The sequence below is a fragment of the Megascapheus bottae genome, chromosome 28, assembly GCF_031878675.1.
Source record: "Megascapheus bottae isolate mThoBot1 chromosome 28, mThoBot2.hap1, whole genome shotgun sequence".
In the NCBI taxonomy this organism is placed as follows: Eukaryota; Metazoa; Chordata; class Mammalia; order Rodentia; family Geomyidae; genus Megascapheus; species Megascapheus bottae.
In genome coordinates, this window is record NC_143536.1 from 15,836,794 (window position 1) to 15,857,058 (window position 20,265).

At 57.4% G+C, this 20,265-nt stretch overlaps 1 protein-coding gene across 2 annotated transcripts; it reads left to right on the forward strand.

Annotated features, from left to right (window-relative positions):
* Window positions 1–3,311: 3,311 nt before the first annotated feature.
* Window positions 3,312–11,525, forward strand: Tbx1 (T-box transcription factor 1). 2 transcript variants are annotated; one of them, XM_090320181.1, is made up of 9 exons: window positions 3,312–3,387; window positions 3,938–4,057; window positions 5,336–5,699; window positions 7,592–7,693; window positions 8,373–8,544; window positions 9,077–9,232; window positions 9,885–9,952; window positions 10,041–10,141; window positions 10,563–11,525. In XM_090320181.1, the coding sequence occupies exons 2-9, from the start codon at window positions 4,024–4,026 to the stop codon at window positions 11,048–11,050; spliced, it is 1,485 nt and encodes a 494-aa protein (XP_090176307.1). In that variant the 5' UTR covers window positions 3,312–3,387; window positions 3,938–4,023; the 3' UTR covers window positions 11,051–11,525. The 2 variants fall into 2 exon arrangements, with proteins under 2 accessions (XP_090176307.1, XP_090176305.1); XM_090320179.1 differs by lacking the exon at window positions 3,312–3,387 and having other exon boundaries at window positions 3,874–4,057.
* Window positions 11,526–20,265: the final 8,740 nt, after the last annotated feature.

The window sequence follows — 20,265 nt, forward strand, 5'->3', positions numbered from 1 at the left end:
ACTGTCCCCAGCTGCCACTGGGACGCTGAAGATTCGACAGAGCACAAGCGGCTGGGGCCTGGGCGGAGCTGTCGACAGCTAGGAGGGGCTGGTCACTGGCTGCGCCTGGGGACAGACGGAAAGACCGGCTTTCTTGGAGACCTTGAGACGGAGAACAGTGTTAGAGGCGTTTTGTGGCTATCAATCCTGAAACGAATTAACCGGGGCACCGTAAAGCCCGGTCTCTCTCTATGTTTCTATCAAAGCCCCATGGGTCACAGCCTGATTCTGCCACTTGGAGCTCTGGTTTCTGGAGAAAGGGGGGCTCTCAGTGCACCCATCATCGCTCCAAGAGGCTGGGAACCAACACTGGGGTGATGGTCCAGCACACATTGTTCTGGGGATCCGTGGGCTGTGAACACACCAGACACACACACCAGGGTGTGCGTGCCTTCCAGAACTGGGACCCCAGCTGCCTGCCCTGAACGGAATTCTCAGCGGCGGGCGGGCAATGTCTTTACAATGGACGGGAAGTGAGGAGCTGCCCGGTGGGCGTGAGGGGCCTGTCGGAGGCTCCCCTGGGAAAGCCACGTGTGCCCAGGGGAGGCGGAGCTGGGCAGATAGCTGAGCAGCCAAGACTCTAAGAGGCCGCCTCCCGCACACTGGGGAGAAATCTTCAGAAATGTGGCTTGCTCCACTTGCAGCTCTGAAGATGCCAGGCCATAGGGTGAGTTGGGGCCACATCGAACTCCAGGGGCTGTGCTGGGGTGCAACTTGAAGCTATGCGGGCTAGTGGGAGGCAAGGCTGTTTGGGGTGTATTCCGGCTACAGCTACCCCTCCAACCTCACTTTCTCATCCAAGCTTCTGGTCCCCACATTTTGCTTACTGGCTGCCAGTTCCAAAGCTGAGCCTGGGGTTGCAGGCCTGTAAAAACGATTTTTTAAAAATCAAGACCTCCTTCCCGCCCCCCCCCTCCGCCCCGTCCCACTTCCCAGTCCCCTTCGCGTGGAGAAATGTGGGTGTCCTCCCTGCGTGGTGCGTGGAGGAGCAGAGCGCGCATCTCAGGTCTCAAGCGCAGCGCACTGCGCCTTAAGGAGTCGGGTCCCGGGCGGCTGCTCAGGACCCCGCACCGGGGTGCGCTCTCCCGGTCCGCGCCAGGCCGGCTCCCAGCCAGGCCTCCTACCTCCCGGCACTGGAGGCGCGGCCGGCAGGGGGAGCGAGGCGGAAGGGAGACGCGGTCGGTCCAGGTGAGGGAGGAATACTTCCCGCGGGCGAGGCGCTGCGTTCGTGCGGGTGCGGAACAGCCAAGTGCGGTGCATTCAGGCCGGGGCGCGCTCTGTCCGGGCCTACGGGAGGGCACCGGCTATGGGACGGCGACAGATGGAGAGGAGCTCGGGTGAGTAGCCAGGAGGCTACGGAGCCCGGCGAAGCTCCGATTCAGAAGACAGAAAGGAAAAGTCTCAGGAGCCCTGCCCAAGGGGCGCTGAAGAGGCTCGCTCCCTCCCGCCTTGCGCCTCCAGGACTTGGGGAACCCCTTGGATCCCTGTTAACCAATGACTTCGAAAGGGCCCCAGCGTTGAACTTCGGGGTTGGGGGTTTCGCGATCCAGCGGGTGAGTATCGGCAGCGGCTGTCCAGGGCTGTTCAGCGCCAGAGGGGCTGCGTGGGGTCCCTTGCGGTTCCATAGGGCTCCGCCTTCTGCGAGAGTTTCCACCAGTCTGCCGTTGGCTTTGCTGTGGAGCGTTTGCCTAGCCAGCTCTTTGAAGCCCCTTCCAGACGTGAAGGGGTTAATGGAGACTGAAAGAAAGGCTCCCCAACTCCTTGGATCAGAGGCTTGGGGGACCTTGGGACAGGGCCCTAAGGGGCAGACGGGTGTCCAGGATGCCTGGGGGGGTTTTCACTTTCACTTCTTGCTTCTCGGGGTTGGTCTTGTGTACAGCTTCAAATCTGCTTCCACTTCCAGGTGTGTAACGAGGCGACACCTCAGGTACCCTTCATATTTGGGCACTACACACCCCAGATATGAAGAACATCTGAGCACCCACAGTAGCTCCCAACTCCACATCCCCATCTCCCCACTGCCTGCCCGGGCTGTGGCCTCTCTGGTCACAGACTTGTGGCAATGGGCATCACTCCCGTGACCTGCCCTACCCAAGATCCTTGCCACCTGCAGAAAGCCTCATTTCTCTTCCAGTCAGGGGTGGGCTGCCCTGGGCCCTTGAGGCGATGGGCTGGCCCTGCTCAGGAAGAGGAAAAAGGGACCTGGAACCCAGCTGCCTCCCCCATGCCTCACATTGGCCACTGGGCCCCTTCACTAGGTGACACAAATCACTGTCATCACTAGCCCCAAATGACCTCTCAGAGACCAAGGAATGTCCTGGTGACAGTTGCTTTTTCCTGACAGGGTCTACAGGGATCCAGCTGCAGGCTAGGGGCAAGCCAAGGGCTTCCTCACCTAGGCACAGTTATACACCCCACACCCAACACCCAGCACCATCTGTGTTCTGACCCCAAACCCACAGTAATCCTGGCCACATGCTCCTTCCCGGAACTCAAGTTCAGAACCAGTCCCTTCCCACTAGAGTCCTTGATCTCCAGTTTCTGGGCCTTCCCAACTCCCAGCTAGTATTCTGTACAGTCCAGGACATGGGGCCTGATGTTGTAAAAGCCCAGAATGAGGCCTGCCTGCCTCCCACTCCCATCGCAAACAAGCAGAGCATGAACCTGCAAGGTCATAGGCAGAAAGGCCTTGGAACCCTGGCAGCCAGGGCCTTAGAACAGGATCAGGGAGGATTCTGGGAAGCTGGGAGGCTGCCTGCCCGCTTCATACCCAACTGGAGAGGCCCTGGATAGAAAGGCCATGAAACACTGGACTGGCTACAAGAGGACCCAGAGATAGGAGATGAGGTACAGACCAAATCAAGAATTGGCATGGAGATGTATGCCTGTGCCTCGAGGGGAGAAGCGGAGGAGCTAGACCCGAACCTCAGTTGCAGGGCCTTCTCCTCTGGTCAGGCTCGCTGGAAGGTGGCAAGGGGCAGCACCCGACCATGACCATGCGGCCTGAATTTCTCCGACGTGTCCTCAGCTCCCTCGGCCGGCCAGGCCCCGCCCCCGGCCCTCCCGGTGCGCAGGGAGGTCGGAGGAGCGGGCACTGCCCACCCTCCGGATGTAAAAGCGTCCTGGCCAAAGGCAGGCAGTACGCGCGGGTGCGCGTGACGCTCCCAGGCTGGGCGGCCTGGGCGGCGTCCCCTCCCCCTCGGGTCTCCAGCCAGGACAGCAAACTGTCCTAAGGGGGTCTGTGAGATTAGTCACTGGGGTAGGGCCTGACCCGAAGCTCCGAGGAACGGAGGACTCCGAAGCCCTGGGGCATTTGTCCGAGGCCAGCGCGGGACCTCTCTCACCCAGGTGCAGGGGCAGCCGGGGAGGAGAAGGAGGCAGTAGGGACCAAAGGGCCGGCGCAGAGCTGGTCTCGGAGTCTTGGGTGCTTCATCAGCGCTCTGCCCCTTTGGCTGGGGCTGGGCGCTCTCCACATGGCGGCCTGACCTCTGGGGCAGTAAAGGCTGACCGTGGCTTCGCTGAACAGAGCGAGGTTCGATCTCTGCTGGAGCAGTGGGATGTCCAGGGGTGCTGGTCACCGAGGGCTCTGAGACCAGAGGCGAGGGGCAAAGAGCTTGCAGAGCAAGAAGGCCCTGAACTTCCAGGGCGCTCCACCGGTTAGGGCTCCTGGGCCGATATTGGCTCCAAATGGGGGGCCCATGACGCTATAATCCCTTGGGCCTGGGGCCGGCGGCTGTGAGTGGCACTATAGGCTCCCGCCCCCGGGCTGGGCTGGGCGCGGTGCGGCTGGGCGCACGCAGTCGGAGGCGGCGCCGGCCAGGCCGCTGGGCGCCTATGGACGCGCGGAGCCCGCTGTCTCCCCGGGCCAGCGCGTTCAGCATCGCCTCTCTCGTTGCAGCCGAGGCCTCGGAGGGCGCCGCCCACCGGGGCCCCGGGCCCACCGATCGGGCGAAACTTCGCCGTCCACCAGGATCCCCGGCCGGGATGCACTTCAGCACAGTCACCAGGGACATGGAAGGTGAGCCTCTTGGCCGAGTGCACAGCGGCCGCCCGCCGGCCCCCGGACTCGCTCGGGTCCCCTGAGGTCTTGCCCCTAAAATGAAGGGTGCTCCTGGAGGAGTGGGTTCAAGCCTTAAGGCTGGGACTCTGGCATCCTACCCCGTCCCCCCCAAAAAACGTATGCACTCAGCAGCCTGGGGCCCCAGCATCAGAGATTGGCACGCAGCTAGGCTAGAGGTAGGCCTGTAGGAGGGGACTGCAGAGAGATTGTAAGCTTGGAGAGGCCAGACGAGGTAGAGAAGGTAAAAGAGACCGCAAGAGAGTCAGGGAACGTAAGAAAAAAGGGGAAAACAAAACAAAACCAAAAACCGATCAGAAAAGAGGAGGGCAGCCAAGAGGAAAAGACATGGAGAACAGGAGAGAAAATACGAGGAGGGCGTAGGAGAGAAAAAGACAGGCAAGAAAAGCAATAAAGACAAGAACGAAAAAGAAGAGAGAGCATGAAGAAAACACGTGAACACGGACCACAAACTCATTACAAATAAAGAACAAGAGAAAGACTCCAGGTTTTATTCTTTTTAAGAAAGGAAAATGTGAGTAACAGGACGCATAGAACAGTGGGGGGAAAGAGTAGATGGAAAGGACAAAGAGTAAAGAAAATAAAGTGGGAAGTCAGGAGAATGACATTTTTTTTTTAAAAAAAGAAAAAGATGGAAAGTAAAACAAATAAGGAGAAGCTAGAGATAGGGGGAAAGGGAAAGATGGATAGGAAGAACATTTTTTTTTAATGGGGAAGACAAGGTAAAAAAAAAAATAATAATAAATTGGGAAGAGAAAATCTGGGACAGAGAAAGGAGAAGTCTAAACGCGGGAGGGCGGCAGAGCAGGGCCCGCGGACGGGCCCGCCGCTCCGGGGAGCCGGTCCGGGCGGTCGGGGGGCCCGGGCCCAGCGAGCCGCGGCGGGCGGGCTGGGGGCCTGGAAGGGGGGGAAAGGAGGGGGAGGGGCGAGGGGCGGGGGAGGGGAGCGAAGCCATTGTCTCGGCGCGGGAGGGGGGGCGCGGGGCGGGGCGGGGCGGGGCGCCTCCTCGGGGCCGGCCCGCGGTGTGGGGCGGCGCGGCCCGGGGCGCGTGCAGCGCAGCGCCCGCCACTCGGCCCGCGGCGCGGGACAGCGCTCACCTCGGCGGCGGCGGCGGGGGCGGCGGCGGCGGCGGCGGCGGCGGCGGGGGCCCTCGGGTCATGATCTCCGCCGTGTCCAGTCCGTGGCTCACGCAGCTTTCGCACTTCTGCGACGTTGCAGCCTTCACGGCCAGCAGCCTGAGCAGCCTGGGGGCCGCGGGGGGCTTCCCGGGCGCCGCGTCGCCGGGCGCCGACCCGTACGGCCCGCGCGAGCCCCAGCCGCCACGCTACGATCCGTGCGCCGCCGCCACCCCCGGCGCTCCCGGCCCGCCGCCGCACGCCTATCCGTTCGCGCCGGCCGCGGGGGCCGCCACCAGCTCCGCCGCCGAGCCCGAGGGCCCCGGGGTCAGCTGCGCGGCCGCCGCCAAGGCGCCGGTGAAGAAGAACGCGAAGGTGGCCAGCGTGAGCGTGCAGCTGGAGATGAAGGCGCTGTGGGACGAGTTCAATCAGCTGGGCACCGAGATGATCGTCACCAAGGCCGGCAGGTCAGGGCGCCCCTCCCCGCGCGCCGCGACCCTCCCCACGTGCCGCCACGCTCCGGCTGCGCGCCGAGGACCGATGCGCTCGAGGGGGGCCGAGAAGCCGGGTGGGGGGCGCGGCCCAGGCACCTGCGGGCTCCTCCGGGCCTCGCCGCCGCCCTCGCATTCTGCGATCCCGGCTCCGGCGACAGCCGCCCGCCGGGAGCGCCGGGCGGGAGGGCACGGCGCGCTGGAGGCGGAAAGAGGTCTCGATATTCGCAGGGCCCCCTCCCCACCACCCCGGACGCTGCGAGGCGGAGGGGGGCGGTCGGGGGGGGGGGAAGAAGCAGCCGCTGGGGGAGGGGAGGGGGTCTGGCCGGCCAGATGGTTCTCAGTGGGTTCCCACCGCAAAGGAAACTCCGGTTTGGGTCCCCGAGTTGAGTCTACGATGGCACGACGAAGAGTAGAAAGCCAGCGATTTGTCTGGATGGTTTTTAAGAGAGAATGAAGACCCCCTAAAAAAATAAAAAATCCCCAATGCGCTCTATTCGGTAGAAGTTGCTCTCCCTCGTTTCCTCAGGTGGTTGTGGGCCCAGCTGTGCACAAGCCGGGCGCCTGCCTTCCAATCGGCCTCTATTTGTTTTAAGAGCTAAGAGAGAAGGGGAACAAGTTTTGCAGATGCTCCCGATTTGACCAGAAGACAAAGGCGGGTGCAGGGCTGTGTCTAATGTACACACCAGCTCCGTGTCCGCGCAGCCAAAGGGATCTAGCTCTCAGCTTGCTTGCAAAACCTTCTGGCGGTTTCTGTTTCCCTGCTGCGCAGTCTTCCTGGGGGAACTTGAGGCCTGTCCTTGGATCCTGCTGTAGGGATTTTCTCCAGGCCCCTGTTGCTGTTCGTGGGTACAAGGGATCGCCTCAACAGCGGCAGGACCTCCTGGGTCTAGCCCAGCCCAGCCAGGGTCCTGTTTGCAGCCAGCTTTACTCTATTAGCCAATATTCGGCAACGCCCTGCAGCCCGCAGAGGCTAGGTCAGGGTGACAGGACGCCTGTCAGAGTCCTAGTATGTGTTTTGTCTACTGTCTGCAGCAAGCTGCTTGTGAGGGGAGACCCTGGGAGAGACAGGGACCAAAGCTTGTGTTGTTTCCCCAGGCCCAGGAGCTGCTTCTGCAGCCTTCTCCAGTGAAGGCTGGCCTATTGTCAGAATGGCCTGTCTAGCTCTCCGATGGGTTACAGAGTTGGGGTCCAGAGGAGAGTCTCTATAAGCTAAGTCCTGCCTGGGAAGCTGTGTCTTGGGGTTCTGCATCTTGAGGGAAGCAGGAATGTGCCTGTGCCCCACAGAAGGTGGGGGAGACTCCAGCATTGGGCCAGGCCGAAGAGTTGGGAGATCTGAGGTGTCAGACCTGCAGGAGGGAGCGAGCGGGGAGCAGCCGCAGACCCCACTGAGAGGGCAATGGAGATTCGGGTGAACGTGTCCCTACTCAGTGTCTCAGTTTCGCTTTGTTGGAGCCGGGAGCTGCTCAGATCAAGCTAGGAAGGCTCTGTGAGGGGAGGAGAAGCTGTTGTTAGGGAAACCCTGCTTCCAAGACCACGGAGGGAAGCCACACACAGGGAAAAGCTGTGTATATGCAGGCAAATGTGGCAGGAGAAGGTGGGGGCTCCGAGGCCTGGGTACTGGGTTTCCGAAGAGGATCTGAGGTCTGGCTTGCCACTCACTTGCTGGTGGTTGGGTAAGGCCCTAATCTGGGTTAAGGAAGCTGAGATAGAATGGAGACTAAAGGACTGGGGCCAAACACAGCAGGCAGCCCCTGAGAGAGATTCGAGGGGTCTCCTAGTGAAGGGCTGCCATTCCCCCGGGAAAGTCCAGGCGTGGCAGCCCTGCTCTCCCACAGCGAGGTGACCTGAGGTCCCAATCCCCTCAGGCGAATGTTCCCCACCTTCCAAGTGAAGCTGTTCGGCATGGATCCCATGGCTGACTACATGCTGCTCATGGACTTCGTGCCGGTGGATGACAAACGCTATCGGTGAGCAGACCCTGTGGGCCACTTGGGTTTTGACCTGCGGGTCCCAGTGTCCTCTATCTATAGCGTGAAGCTCTCGGGTGCCTTGTCTGATGTGACCCTCTGATCTCGACCTGCATCCTCCCTTCTCCCAAGTGAACCCCATAACATCCCTTCTCCAAAGCCTGTCTCGGGAAGGCAGGCTTTAAGGTTGGGGGGGGGGCTAAAGGGGTGGGCCACGCACACAGTCCTTGGTTTCCTCTGTCTCCTTCTCCCAAGAGGCTAGCCTGCACTCCTAGTCCCCTTCCCCCATATCCAGAGAACCTCAGTCCCAGAACTTGGCCGGAAAGGTGGGGTGGCCAGGAGAGATTATGCAGGGGCGGGCCTTGGCTGCTAGGACAATTAATAGCAATTAGTAAAGTAAATGCACACTGCCCGGTGCCTGACTTCATCTGGTCAGCCGTGTTGCACGGAGGTCGGCAGACCCGTGTGCAGCGAAATGAGGGGAGGAGGGGAGCAAGGTGGCCTCTTTTGGTGTTCCAGTAGAGCTTGGTTCCCAGCTTGTTTTGTGTATGGCGGCTGGTATGAATATTGTGACTTTGATTTCCCGGGTGAGGAAACACCTCACTCAGAGACACTGTGCACATCAGGCGGTGCCCTTTCAGTTTACCTCCGCGTAGCATAACCCCACCCCCACTCCTAGGTACGCATTTCACAGCTCTTCTTGGCTGGTGGCGGGCAAGGCAGACCCTGCCACTCCTGGCAGAGTGCACTACCACCCTGACTCACCAGCCAAGGGGGCACAGTGGATGAAGCAAATCGTGTCCTTCGACAAGCTCAAGCTGACCAACAACCTGCTGGACGACAATGGCCACGTGAGCGACCCCTTCTCAGCTGCAGGGATGTCCCTCCTACAAGCTCTCCGGAGTTCCCACCAGCCAGACAGAAAAAGAGCTAGACCAGCGGTGGGGCAGGCCTCCGTGAAGGGACTTGCAGTCTGGGGGTGCGCCTGGGAGAGGCACTTAGCTCTTACCCCAGTCCTGAGCTTATGTTGGAGAGTTTCATTTGGAAAGATGGAGTGCTGGGGTGGAGGGAAGGCTGGACGGAGGCTTGCAGAATGGAGGTCGGTGAGGCTGCCTTCTGGCTAAGCTGACCTCTTCCTCTTGGCAATTGTTGAGGACCTAAGAAATCTACATCGATTGTGTGCCACTTAGAATCTTTTCATTTTTCTGGAGACCCCAAAGGGGGTCTCACACAGCCTGGCCTAGTTTCAGTAATGAAGGGTTTTCACCAAATCATCCAAAGAAACCCATCGCCTACTCAGTTCCTCTGTCCCAGCGTCCCTGCTCCATCTGGGATCTGCCAGCCAGCCTCCCTGCTGGAGCCAGTCCCCACCCTGTCTTCCAGATTATCCTCAACTCCATGCACAGATACCAGCCCCGCTTCCACGTCGTCTACGTGGATCCTCGAAAAGATAGCGAGAAATACGCAGAAGAGAACTTCAAAACTTTTGTGTTCGAAGAGACTCGATTCACCGCCGTCACTGCCTACCAGAACCACCGGGTGAGAGGCTCCCTGGAGGTCTCTGGGAGCAGGAGTCACATTTCACATTTTGGAAAACGGTGCAACATTTACCTGCTGCCAGCGCCTGGGGGTGGGGCACAATCCAGTTGCCCTCTCCTTCCTACCCCTTCCCTCCCTCCATATCCAGACCTTAAGCTGCCCCCTCCCTTTGAGCAGGCTAGCCTAGCCTCCTATCAGTTTGACCTCTGTGCGGGAGACTGTCACTGCAGCCTGAAAGTTTGTTTTCCAAACCATTCAGGAAACTTCCCATCTGGGGCTTGATCTGAGGTTTTCCCAGATTCCTAGGGCTCCTCTCAGTTTCCCCCAGTGTGCTGCGTGGGGGGGGGGGCGGGCGGAAGTGACCACATTCCCATCCCAGTCAGGGGCAGTTAGGTCCTTATCCCCATTTATCTGGGGTGGCGAAGAGAGGGTCCGTCCTCCAGTGAAAAGAAGGCTGCCTGACCCCCTACTGAAAGAAGAAACACTGTGTCAGTGGGGCAGGGGGCAGATGGGGCCAGTTCTTGCCTTGGCAGCGCTGAGCGGCGCGCCCTGGCCGGGTGTCTCCCTAACACTCCCCGGTTGGCCGCCACCAGGTCGGGTGGCCGCGGGCTGCAGGGTTCCAGCTTCTTTCTCACGCTCGTTTCCCTTGCAGATCACGCAGCTCAAGATTGCCAGCAACCCCTTCGCCAAAGGTTTCCGGGACTGCGATCCTGAGGACTGGTGAGTGACCTCTGGAGGGAGAGAGGGCGAGCTCCCGCCAGGACGCCGGGTTCGGGGACGTCGTCCTGATCTCCCCTCCCTCCCGCAGGCCCCGGAACCACCGGCCAGGCGCGCTGCCGCTAATGAGTGCCTTTGCGCGCTCGCGGAACCCCGTGGCCTCTCCCACGCAGCCCAACGGCGCGGAGAAAGGTAGGCTGCAGGTCGTGGGATCCGGGCTCCTAGACCCCACGCGCGCGCGCGCGCGCCCTCGCTCTCCGTCCCGGGCCGCCGCCGGCCGCGCCCGGCCGCGCCTGCACCCCCGGGGCGCTCGCGGCCTTCCCGCCTGTTGCACAACGGCCTAGGCGGCGGGCAAGCGCGCACTCGCCCGCCCGACGGCTGCACCCCGCCTCGGAGCCCCGCCCGCCGCCGCTGCCGCCCGCGGAGGGGCGCGGGTCCCCGGGGAGGCTCGGGGCGCCGGCGGTGCGGGGGCTCAGCAGGCTTGCCAAGTAGGAGCGGGGGTGGAGCGGGGGAACCCCCAGATCGCGGCCTCGCGCCTCCTAGCCAGAGCCCTTCCTCGAGGGATCTCGGCGGCGCGGGCGGGCCGCGCTCACGCCCCGGCTCTCCCTCGCAGACGCGGCCGAAGCCCGGCGAGAATTCGAACGCGATACGGGAGGGCCGGCCATGCTGGGCGACCCCGGGCATCCGCCGCAGCTGCTGGCGCGAGTGCTGAGCCCCGCGCTGCCCGGGGCCGGCGGCGCCGGCGGGCTCGTGCCATTGCCCGGCGCCTCCGGAGGTCGGCCCAGCCCCCCGCACCCCGAGCTGCGCCTGGAGGCGCCCGGAGCCTCGGAGCCCCTGCATCATCACCCCTACAAGTACCCGGCCGCCGCCTACGACCACTACCTCGGGGCCAAGAGCCGGCCGGCGCCCTACCCGCTGCCGGGCCTGCGGGGCCACGGCTACCACCCGCACGCGCACGCGCACCCGCACCATCACCACCCCGCCGTGAGCCCGGCCGCGGCCGCCGCCGCCGCCGCTGCCGCCGCCGCCGCCGCCGCCGCCAACATGTACTCGTCGGCCGGGGCCGCGCCGCCCGGCTCCTACGACTACTGCCCCAGATAACGCGCGCCGCCGCCGCCGCCGCGACCGCCGCCCGGGCCCCAGGCGCCCCGCGCAGCCCCGAGGGCCGGCGGGCTCCCCGCCCCCCCGTCCACCCGGCCCCAAGGGCCATCAGAAGACTCCTGCTCCCGACCCCGGGGGCCGCCGCGGGTGTCCCCCTCCCCAGCCTCGAAGCCACCGGGGTCCCCCAGGACTGCGGCGTGTCTCCCGTGTGCCCAGCCCTCTCCATCCCCGCGGGGTCCTCCCCAGCTCCGAGGACCCACGGGGCCCACCCGCCAGTGCCAAAGCGCCCGATCCGAGGCGGAAGGAAATGCTAGTATTTATTGTTCTCCCCGAGACCGCGTCGCCTGCGGCCCGGCCGGCATCGCAGGGTGGACGACCCGAGAGAGCCCCGCCCGCACGCGGTGTAGATGCGTGCCGAGAGCGTGGAGATTCTGTAGATTCCGCGCCGGCGCCGACGGGATAAACGGTTTCGCCTCTTTTCCTAGCTGCCTGTGCGTCCTTTTCTTTGCGCCCACCTTAGATGGGAATCAGGAGTCGGTCTCCACCTCCCCAGCCCCACCTAAGTCGCCCCTAATCCGCCCAGACCAGGTCCTGGGCGGGCCGGGGAGGGGGGACGCGGGGTCCCTGCAGTGCCGGTGCCACCTCCTCCCCATTCCTCTGCCGCCCGCTCTTGGGCTCGCTCCTGCCAATCACTCCCCCCCTCCCGCCTCCCCAGTCCCGCTTTTAAATTCTGCACACCTGCAGTTGTCTCTGGGCCTTGGACTCCCCGGCCCTGACTTCTTTCCCAGACGTATCCTGCAGGATCTTTTTTTTTTTTTTAATGCAAACTGTGACTATTCATCGTAATAACAGCCTGAAAGGGAGGAAACCTTTGACCCGGATGGGGTTGTGGAAAGACAAAAGCAGGCAACTGTCGTGTTCTCCCCCACCCCCCCCACCCCCGCCTGGCCCCAACCCAGGCCTCCTTTTCCCCCTGTTTATTGACTTTGTTCTCTGTTGAGCGCCCCCACAGAGTGACCTGGACAGGGGGTGCACAATGACGATGGTCATGAGTCATCTCAAAACCCATGGGTGAAGCATTTTTCCCAGGCCAGGTGGCTGCGGGATGCTCCCCATGAACTCAACACCAGGGATGGGCCCAGCCCTTTACCCTTCCCTTCCTGAGTCCAAGCAGGAAAAAGCTGACCACCCGTCAATGTCAGGGCCAACTTGGACATGCCGAACAGGAAATGCACGTGGCCAGGTTCTGTCCAGACTCTCTCTGTCCCAGGGTGTTTGTGGCAATCCTGCTTCCTGGGGCTCCCTGGCTCATCACATCCTATGTGTCAGTGACATCCTGAGCGCCACCTCTCTAAGGGATCCCACCAGGCGTTTCCAGACCAAACCCATCCTGATTGTATTTTCTCTCTTGCTATGAAGTGACTTAGGGTTTTCTAAGAGGAGGCAGGCGCAGTTTTCACGAAGCTGGTCTAGGAGGGGAAGGCTACCTGGGCCCACCCAGAGCCTCTAAAGGCATCTGGCACTCTGTTGCATCTGCCCGAGTGGCCAGCAGGCTCCCTGGACATACTCCTACGGACAGTAATATCCATTCTTGATCCCAGATCCCACCCTGCCCTCAACTGTAGCTCTCCCTTTGCCTGTGATAGCGGCTTCTGTGTGGGATAGCCAGTTACCCGCTTGCAGCCCTCCCTTGTGTAGGAGTCAGGCAACCCCAGGCCTCTGAGGACTGACTGGCTGGAGTTTGTCCTGCAGAGGGCGCTGGGCAGTGTCAGGCCTCCCCCCTCTTCCCAGTGGAATGCAGCGTTTCCACAGGCTTTCCAGGGGCCCAGTGCCCCTGGGGACTTCGGCGGTAGGGAAAGGCTGTCATTAGAGAGACCGCGGCTTTCGTTTTGTTCAAAGCTGCAGTCATAAGCTGTCCCTTGAATGAGTAACCGTGCCGGGTGTTTATGAGTCTTCGAAGAACACAGCCCAGCGCACAGGTCTTGGGTGGATGTTCCTGAATGCGCTGAGATGGCCAGTTGAGCCGGAGAACTGCTTTGTTATTCAACTGGGCCACTCCCCGGCTTCATTCCCAGTGGTGGATGGCTAAGTACTGAAGGTCACCATCCTGGCAGAGAACTGGCCTGCCCTACACTGGGGTAGCAGCCCCTTTACCATCCCCACCCCCACCCCTGGTAGGTCGGAAAACTTTCTGTGAGAAGACTGTGTACTGTTACAATACACCCTGGCTCACATCCCTGCTCTTTCTTTCTTTCTTTCCTTCCTTCCTTCCTTCCTTCCTTTCTTCCTCCCTTCCACCTTACTGACTTACCCACTCTCTGTCTCTCCCTCCCTGCCCCCTCTCTCCATTCTTCCCCCCTTCTCTCTCTTTCTCTTTCCTTCTCCTCTCTTCCCTCTCCCTCCTTCCCTTGCTTCCTTTGATGCTGGTACTGAGGAAGAAAGGGGAGGAAGGAAGCTTGAACTCAGGCTCTGAGCACTGTCTTTTAGTCTTTTCACTCAAGGCTGGCACTCAACCACTTGAGCCACAGCTCCACTTCTGGGTTTTTTGGGGTGTTTTTTTTGTGGTTTAATCAGCTGTAAGAGTCTCATAGACTTTCCTGCCTAGGCCGGCTTTGAATCCGGATCAGGCTCCTCCATTCACCTCTTAACAAGAGCCTCCTGAGCACTTCCCAGAACTACCCTGGCTGCTGCGTGCTTGGAGCTGGCATCATGTTGGCAGCCACCCCTGGACATCCCTGAATTGTTCTAAGAAATGCTTTGTAGTTTTTCTTTCTTTCTTTCTTTCTTCTACCTGTGTGTGTGTGTGTGTGTGTGTGTGTGTGTGTGTGTGTGTGTGTGTGTGTGCGCCTGCCTATCATGAGGCTTGAACTCTGGGACTGGGCGTTGTCCCTGAGCTCTTCAGCTCAAGGCTAGCACTCTACCACTTGAGCCACTTCTGGTTTTCTGGTGGTTCTTTGGAGATGAGAGTATCACAGATTTTAGTGCCCAGGCTGGCTTTGAACCACAGGCGGGAACCAGCACCCAACTTTTAGCTGTTTTCTTTCTGTGAATACTGATGGCACTGTATGTGTCGCTTCTAAATGTAACTATTGGAATAGTCACCCCCAAGGTGATAGAATTAGGAAGTGGTACCTTTAAAAATTATTATTGTAAAGGTGATGTACAGAGGGGTTACAGTCGTATGTCCTTTAAAGAGTACATTTTGGGGGGGGGCAGTGTCACCTCTTCTCTCACTCTCAGTTTTTCCCTCCCCTCGATGCCCAGCCACACGTCGTGTAGTTCATTTCCACGCAGTGTGCAGGGAGCATCCCTGCTGCCCTTCTTTATCCTTCCTCCCTTCCCCATTTCTGTGGCCACTTACCCTCCAAAGACAGGCAAACCAACAAACAAGCCCGAAAGAAAACAAACACAACAGAGGAAAAAAAAACTTCTTGTTTCCATATTTCCTAAAGTTCATTCCAATAAGTATTATTTTCTGTGATCCAATGCACAAAGGAATAGGATGTGGTATCTTTTGTTGTTGTTGTTTGCCAGTCCTGGGGCTTGAACTCAAGGTCTGAGCACTGTCCTTGGGCTTTCTCAAGGCTAGGACTCTACCACTTGAGCCACAGCACCACTTCCAGCTTTTTCCATGTCAATGGTACCAAGGAATCAAACCCGGGTTTTTGTGCATGCGAGGGAAGCATTCTACCACTAGGCCAAACTCCTGGCCCCTGTTGTGGTTGTTGGTGGTGGTTGTGAGACTTGAACTCTGGGCCTGGGCACTGTGCCTTAGCTCTTTAGCACAAGGCTAGCACTCTACCACTTGAGCCACAGTGCCACTTCCGGTCTTCTGGAAGTCAGCTCAGGCAGGAAATTCTGTGAGACTCAGCTCCAAATAATGGCCAAAAAGCTGAAAGTGCTAGAGCACTAGCCTTGAGCACAAAAGCTCAGGGACAGTACTCAGGCCCTGAATTCAAGCCCAACAGATACGAACAAAAAAAGGCTCCAGAAGACAGGCACAAGTGGTTCACATCTGTAATTCAGCTAGTCAAGAAGCTGAGATCCAGAGGATTGTGGTGTGTTTTGTTTGTTCTGTGTTAGTGCTAGGGCTTGACTTTAGGACCTTGCAAGATTATTATGTGGCTTTTATTTATTTATTTATTTATTTATTTATTTATTTATTTATTTTTTTTTGCCAGTCCTGGGCTTGAGCTCAGGGCCTGAGCACTGTCCTTGGACTTTCTCAAGGCTAGAGCTCTACCACTTGAGCCTCAGCACCACTTCCAGCTTTTTTCTATATGTGGTACCGAGGAATCGAACCCAGGTCTTCATGCATGCTAGGCAAGCACTTTAACCACTAGGCCAAACTCCCGGCCTATGTGGCTTTTATTTATTCATTTTTGCCACTCCTGGGGCTTGAACTTAGGGCCTGAGCGCTGTCCTTGGGCTTTCCTCAAGGTTAGAGCTCTACCAATTGAGTCACAACGCCACTTCTGGCTTTTTCTATGCATGTGCTACTGAGAAATCCAACCCAGGGCTCTATGCATGCTAGGCAAGCACTCTACCACTGGGCCAAACTCCCAGCCTGAAGATAAAAATCTTATGAGCTTTGCCATTTGGGCTGGCTTCAAATCTCTATCTTCGTAGCTCAGCCACCTAAGTAGTTAGGATTAGATGCATGAGCCATGAGCACTGGGTTGTAGCTTGAAGCCAACTCAGGCAGAGAGGCTTATGAGACTGCATTTCCCAAGTAACCAACAAAAAGTCAGACTAGAGGCATAGCTCAAATGGTAGAATGTCAGCTGAGCAAGGGGTAGGCCCTGAGTTCCAGCCCTGCTATTACCAAAGTGGAAAGACAGAGAATGTGACCTTGTGCATTCTGGAATAGAACTCTCAGTCTCTGGGATTGGGAGTTTGGCCTGGTGGTAAAGAGTGCTTGCTTAGCATGCACAAAGACCCAGGCTTGATTCCTTGGTACCACATACATAGAGAAAAGCCGACAACCATGCTGTCACATTGATCTTAGGCTCCAGCATCCAGAACTGAGCGAGTTGCCATGATTTGCAAGCCACCTGGTTTATGATAGTTTGTTACAGAAGCACAAAGAGACTAAGACTGACAGCTTTTTGGTTGTTGGTGGTGGTCATGGGGCTTGAACTCAGCCTTGCCACTGCCCCTAAGCTCTTCAACTCAAGGCTGCCACTCTACCATGCTGAACCACAGCTCCGCTTTCAGTTTTCTGGTGGTTAATTGGTGATAAGAGCCTCATGGACTTTTATGCCAGGCTGGCTTTGAACCATGATCTTTAGCTCTCAGCCTCCTGAGTAGCGAATTGCAGGTGTGAGCCACCAGCGCCTGCCTGGCAGACTGACGTTTTTTGCTCTTGCTTCAGATTCCTCTGTGAGCTCTTTGTCCTTCCATGAATGTTGTGCTGCCTTCTGCTGTCCCCTCCTCAACCACACCCCAGCTACAGGTCTCCAGAATCTTCCTCACAAGTTCAGAGGCTGTGTTCTCTGCTCTTTTTCTAGGTGTGTAGCTATCAGGACTTGAGAGAATAAAAGCTCAAACCAGAAGGCTTCTGAGAGATTATAGACTCTGTTGTTTTTTTTTTTTTTTTTTTTGCCAGTCCTGGGCTTGAACTCAGGGCCTGGGCACTGTCCTTGGACTTTCTCAAGGCTAGCGCTCTACCACTTGAGCCTCAGCACCATTTCCGGCTTTTTGCTATGTATGTGGGGTACCGAGGAATCGAACCTGGGTCTTCGTGCATGCTAGGCAAGCACTCTACCACTAGGCCAAACTCCTGGCCCTAGACTCTGTTTTTTGTGCTGGTCCTGGGCTTGAACTCAGGACTTGGGCATTGTCCTTTAGCTTTTTTACTTAAGGATGACTCTCTATCACTTGAGCCCCAACTTCACCTCCAGCTTTTGTGTGGTTAACGAGCCTTAACTAACAAGTCTCACAGCCTTTCCTGCTTCAGCTGGCTTCAAACCATGATCCTCAGATCTCAGCCTCCTGAGTGGCCAGGCCTGAGCCATTAGCACCCAGCTCTTCTTTTCTTTTCCCTTGTCTAAGGGACAGTGAAAACTCTGTTGGCTCCAGTGCTGGTGTTAGAGGTTGTCTAGGGAAGAGTTTGGGGTACAGAGGCAAGAGTGCCCTGAATGTCTACAACAAAACCCAGGGTACTTTGAGCTTTGAAGGGAAAAGGAGACCCTGGCCGCTCCGAGCCGGGGTCTGCTGGGAGGGCTCTCTGGGAAGTGCTCACCAGCAGGGGAAATCCCAGAGTGTGAAGGATCCCCTTGATGACGGATGGTTGAGGATGAACCCCAGGTGGGCGGCAGATCAAAGCAGCCCTCCCACTGCAGAATTCCTCCTGGCCATAGCCGCTCAGGGTTGAGCAGCAGAGAGAACAGAGCCTCACACCGGTGAGTGGAGAGTGATGGCCAGCTTGCCTCTTCTACATTACAGGGGCTGGTGCCAAGGTGCCAACACAGTCCACCCGTGGACTGAATGGAATGACCGGTGTCTGGAGGTTCCGTGCGGTGCCTCAGTTTCCCTTTTATGCTATGATGCTGCATGCATGGGGAGCTCTCTGTGAGTCAGGGAGGGGCATGAGAGCTTGAGCTGCAGTTCCACTACCTGCTTTTTTGGTAGGTCATTGGAGATAAGAGTCTCAGACTTTCCTGCCTGGAATGACTGCAAGCTCTGATCCTCAGATCTCAGCTTCCTGGGTAGCTAGGATTACAAATGTGGGCCACCAGCACCCAGCGGGCCACGTTCCTCTCCTCTGTGTTGGTTCCAGTGAGATGGTGTGGGTCTCTATAAGGCACCAGCTATGCCGTCTACCTGTCCTCCTCCTCTCAAACCACTCTTGCATCCTACCTTTGGCCCAGATGTGAACCAGCAGGACTGCCTCCAGTCCTGGGAATGTCAGATATCAGAAACCTTTTCTATATTTCAAAAACCACAAATGAGTCATCCATAGGTAGCTCAGACTTGGTAATCCTAGCTACTCAGGAGGCTGAGATCTGAGGTGGTTCAAAGCCAGCTCACTCAGGAAAATCCAGGAGACTCTTAATCTTCAATTAACCACCAAAAACTTGGAAGTAGAGCTATGGCTTAAGTGGTAGAGCACTATCTTGAGTAACAAAACTAAGGGACTGTATCCAGGCCCGGAGCTGAAACCCTAGTACAGAGAAAAGAAAAAAAAAAAGAGAGAGAGAGAGAAAGAAAGAACCCACAAATCGTGCCTTTGATTCAGTTCCTTTTCCTGGTTGTTTTATTACTTCAAACCAGATGGGCTGAGAGATGCAGACTCTGTATCCTACGTAATGCTTCCAGGTTTGTGAGTGGGACAGAGAACCAAGGGTATTCATTTAAAAGCAGCCCATGTGGGGGTTCTGTTTAGGTCTTAATAGCAGTCATTAAATTATCATCTTAATTATAAGGAGAGATGCCATTTGTGTATATCCTTTATCAGATTTCAGTCACACAAGTGATCACATTTAATCTCCCTTTCAGCAACCCCTGTTCTCTTTCCTGTGCTCAGAGCCAGCCCAGGACCTGAGCTTGGGGCACAGACCCCGTCAGGGAAGGGTCTGGGTGTGTTACCCTAGTTCACCAGTTCTGAGATGTGCAGGTATTTCTTGAGGAACAAGAGACTGAAATCAGGGCTTTTGCACATGCTAAGTGGCCCTCCGGATTTTGTTCTTTCACATTCCAGGGGCTCTGAGGTTGGGGACATCTCTGTATCAAAAGTGGAGGAGGGTCTTGGGTCTGATTGGAAAGTTCTTAGGTGCACAGGGAATGGCAGCGTTCCAGCTGACGAGTGACAGGGCCGAGGACGGTGGCTTCTCTTTCAGCTGCATTTTTGTGTGTCCTGGCTGGCTATGGCATCTGGCCTTGGGAGACCCCTTCCAAAGGCCTCCCGCCTACCCCACTGCTTTGTTTTCAGCCCCCAGAGTGGCCCCACCCTTCTGGGACACGGATTGTAGCCTTTCCCGGTGTACATTCCATCTTCCCCACCCCCTCCCCACTCCTTCCTGCCAGGCTGGCCTCAAACTACCCCCTCCTACAACTACTTGTTTTGTGTATGCTGGTACTGGAGCCTGCTCACTGGGCCCAGGCACTGTCCTTTAGCTTTATTTTTTTTTCCTCAAGACTGGATTCTACCACTTGAGCCACAGCTCTACTTCTAGCTTTGCTCTTAATTTTTCTTTCTTTCTTTCTTTCTTTTTTTTTTTTTTTGCCAGTCTTGGGCTTGGGCTCAGGGCCTGAGCACTGTCCTTGGATTTTCTCAAAGCTAGAGCTCTACCACTTGAGCCTCAGCACCACTTCTGGCTTTTTTCTATGTATGTGGTACCGAGGAATCGAACCCGGGTCTTCGTGCATGCTAGGCAAGCACTCTACCACTAGGCCAAACTCCCGGCCCCTAATTTTTCTTTTTCTAAATTGTTATTATAAAGGTTATGTACAGAGAGGTTATGGTTACATAAGTAATGAGTACATTCATTTTTGTTGTTGTTGTTGTTATTGGTCATGGGGCTTGAACTCAAGGCCTGGGTGCTGTCCCTAAGCTCTTTCACTCAAGGCTACTGTTCTACCACTTTGAGCCATAGTGCCACTTCTGGGTTTCTAGTGGTTAATTGGAGATAAGAGTCTCATGGACTTTCCTTAACCAGGCTGGCTTTGAACCATCATCCTCAGATCTCAGCTTCCTGAGTAGGTAGGATTATACGTGTGAGCCACCAGTGCCCAGCTATGTGTACATTTCTTTTTGGACATTGTCATCTCTCTCTCTCTCTCTCTCTCTCTCTCTCTCTCTCTCTCTCTCTCTCTCTCTCTCTCTCTCTCTCTCTCTCTCTCTCTCCCTCCCTCCCTCCCTCCCTCCCTCCCAGTTTTCCCCTTCCATTCCCACACTTATGCTTTTTGGTTAATTGGAGATAAGGGTCTTGTGGAGTTTCCTGGCTGGACTGGCTTTGAATCATGATCTTCAGTTCTCAGCCTCCTGAGCCACTGGCATCCCGCTAGCCCCAAATATTTTGAGCTTAGGCACTTCTAAATCCTGCCTGACTCCAAATTGCCCCTGGTCTGAGAGTTCCTTGGGCTCTTTTCTCTAGACCTCTGGATGGACTCAGACTCACTGCCCTCTCGTGTCTGAGGGGGACTGACGAGCTGTAGTGACCTGGAGGAGCTTCGGAAGGCTGGGGACAGTATTATGGGGATAGAGGACAAAA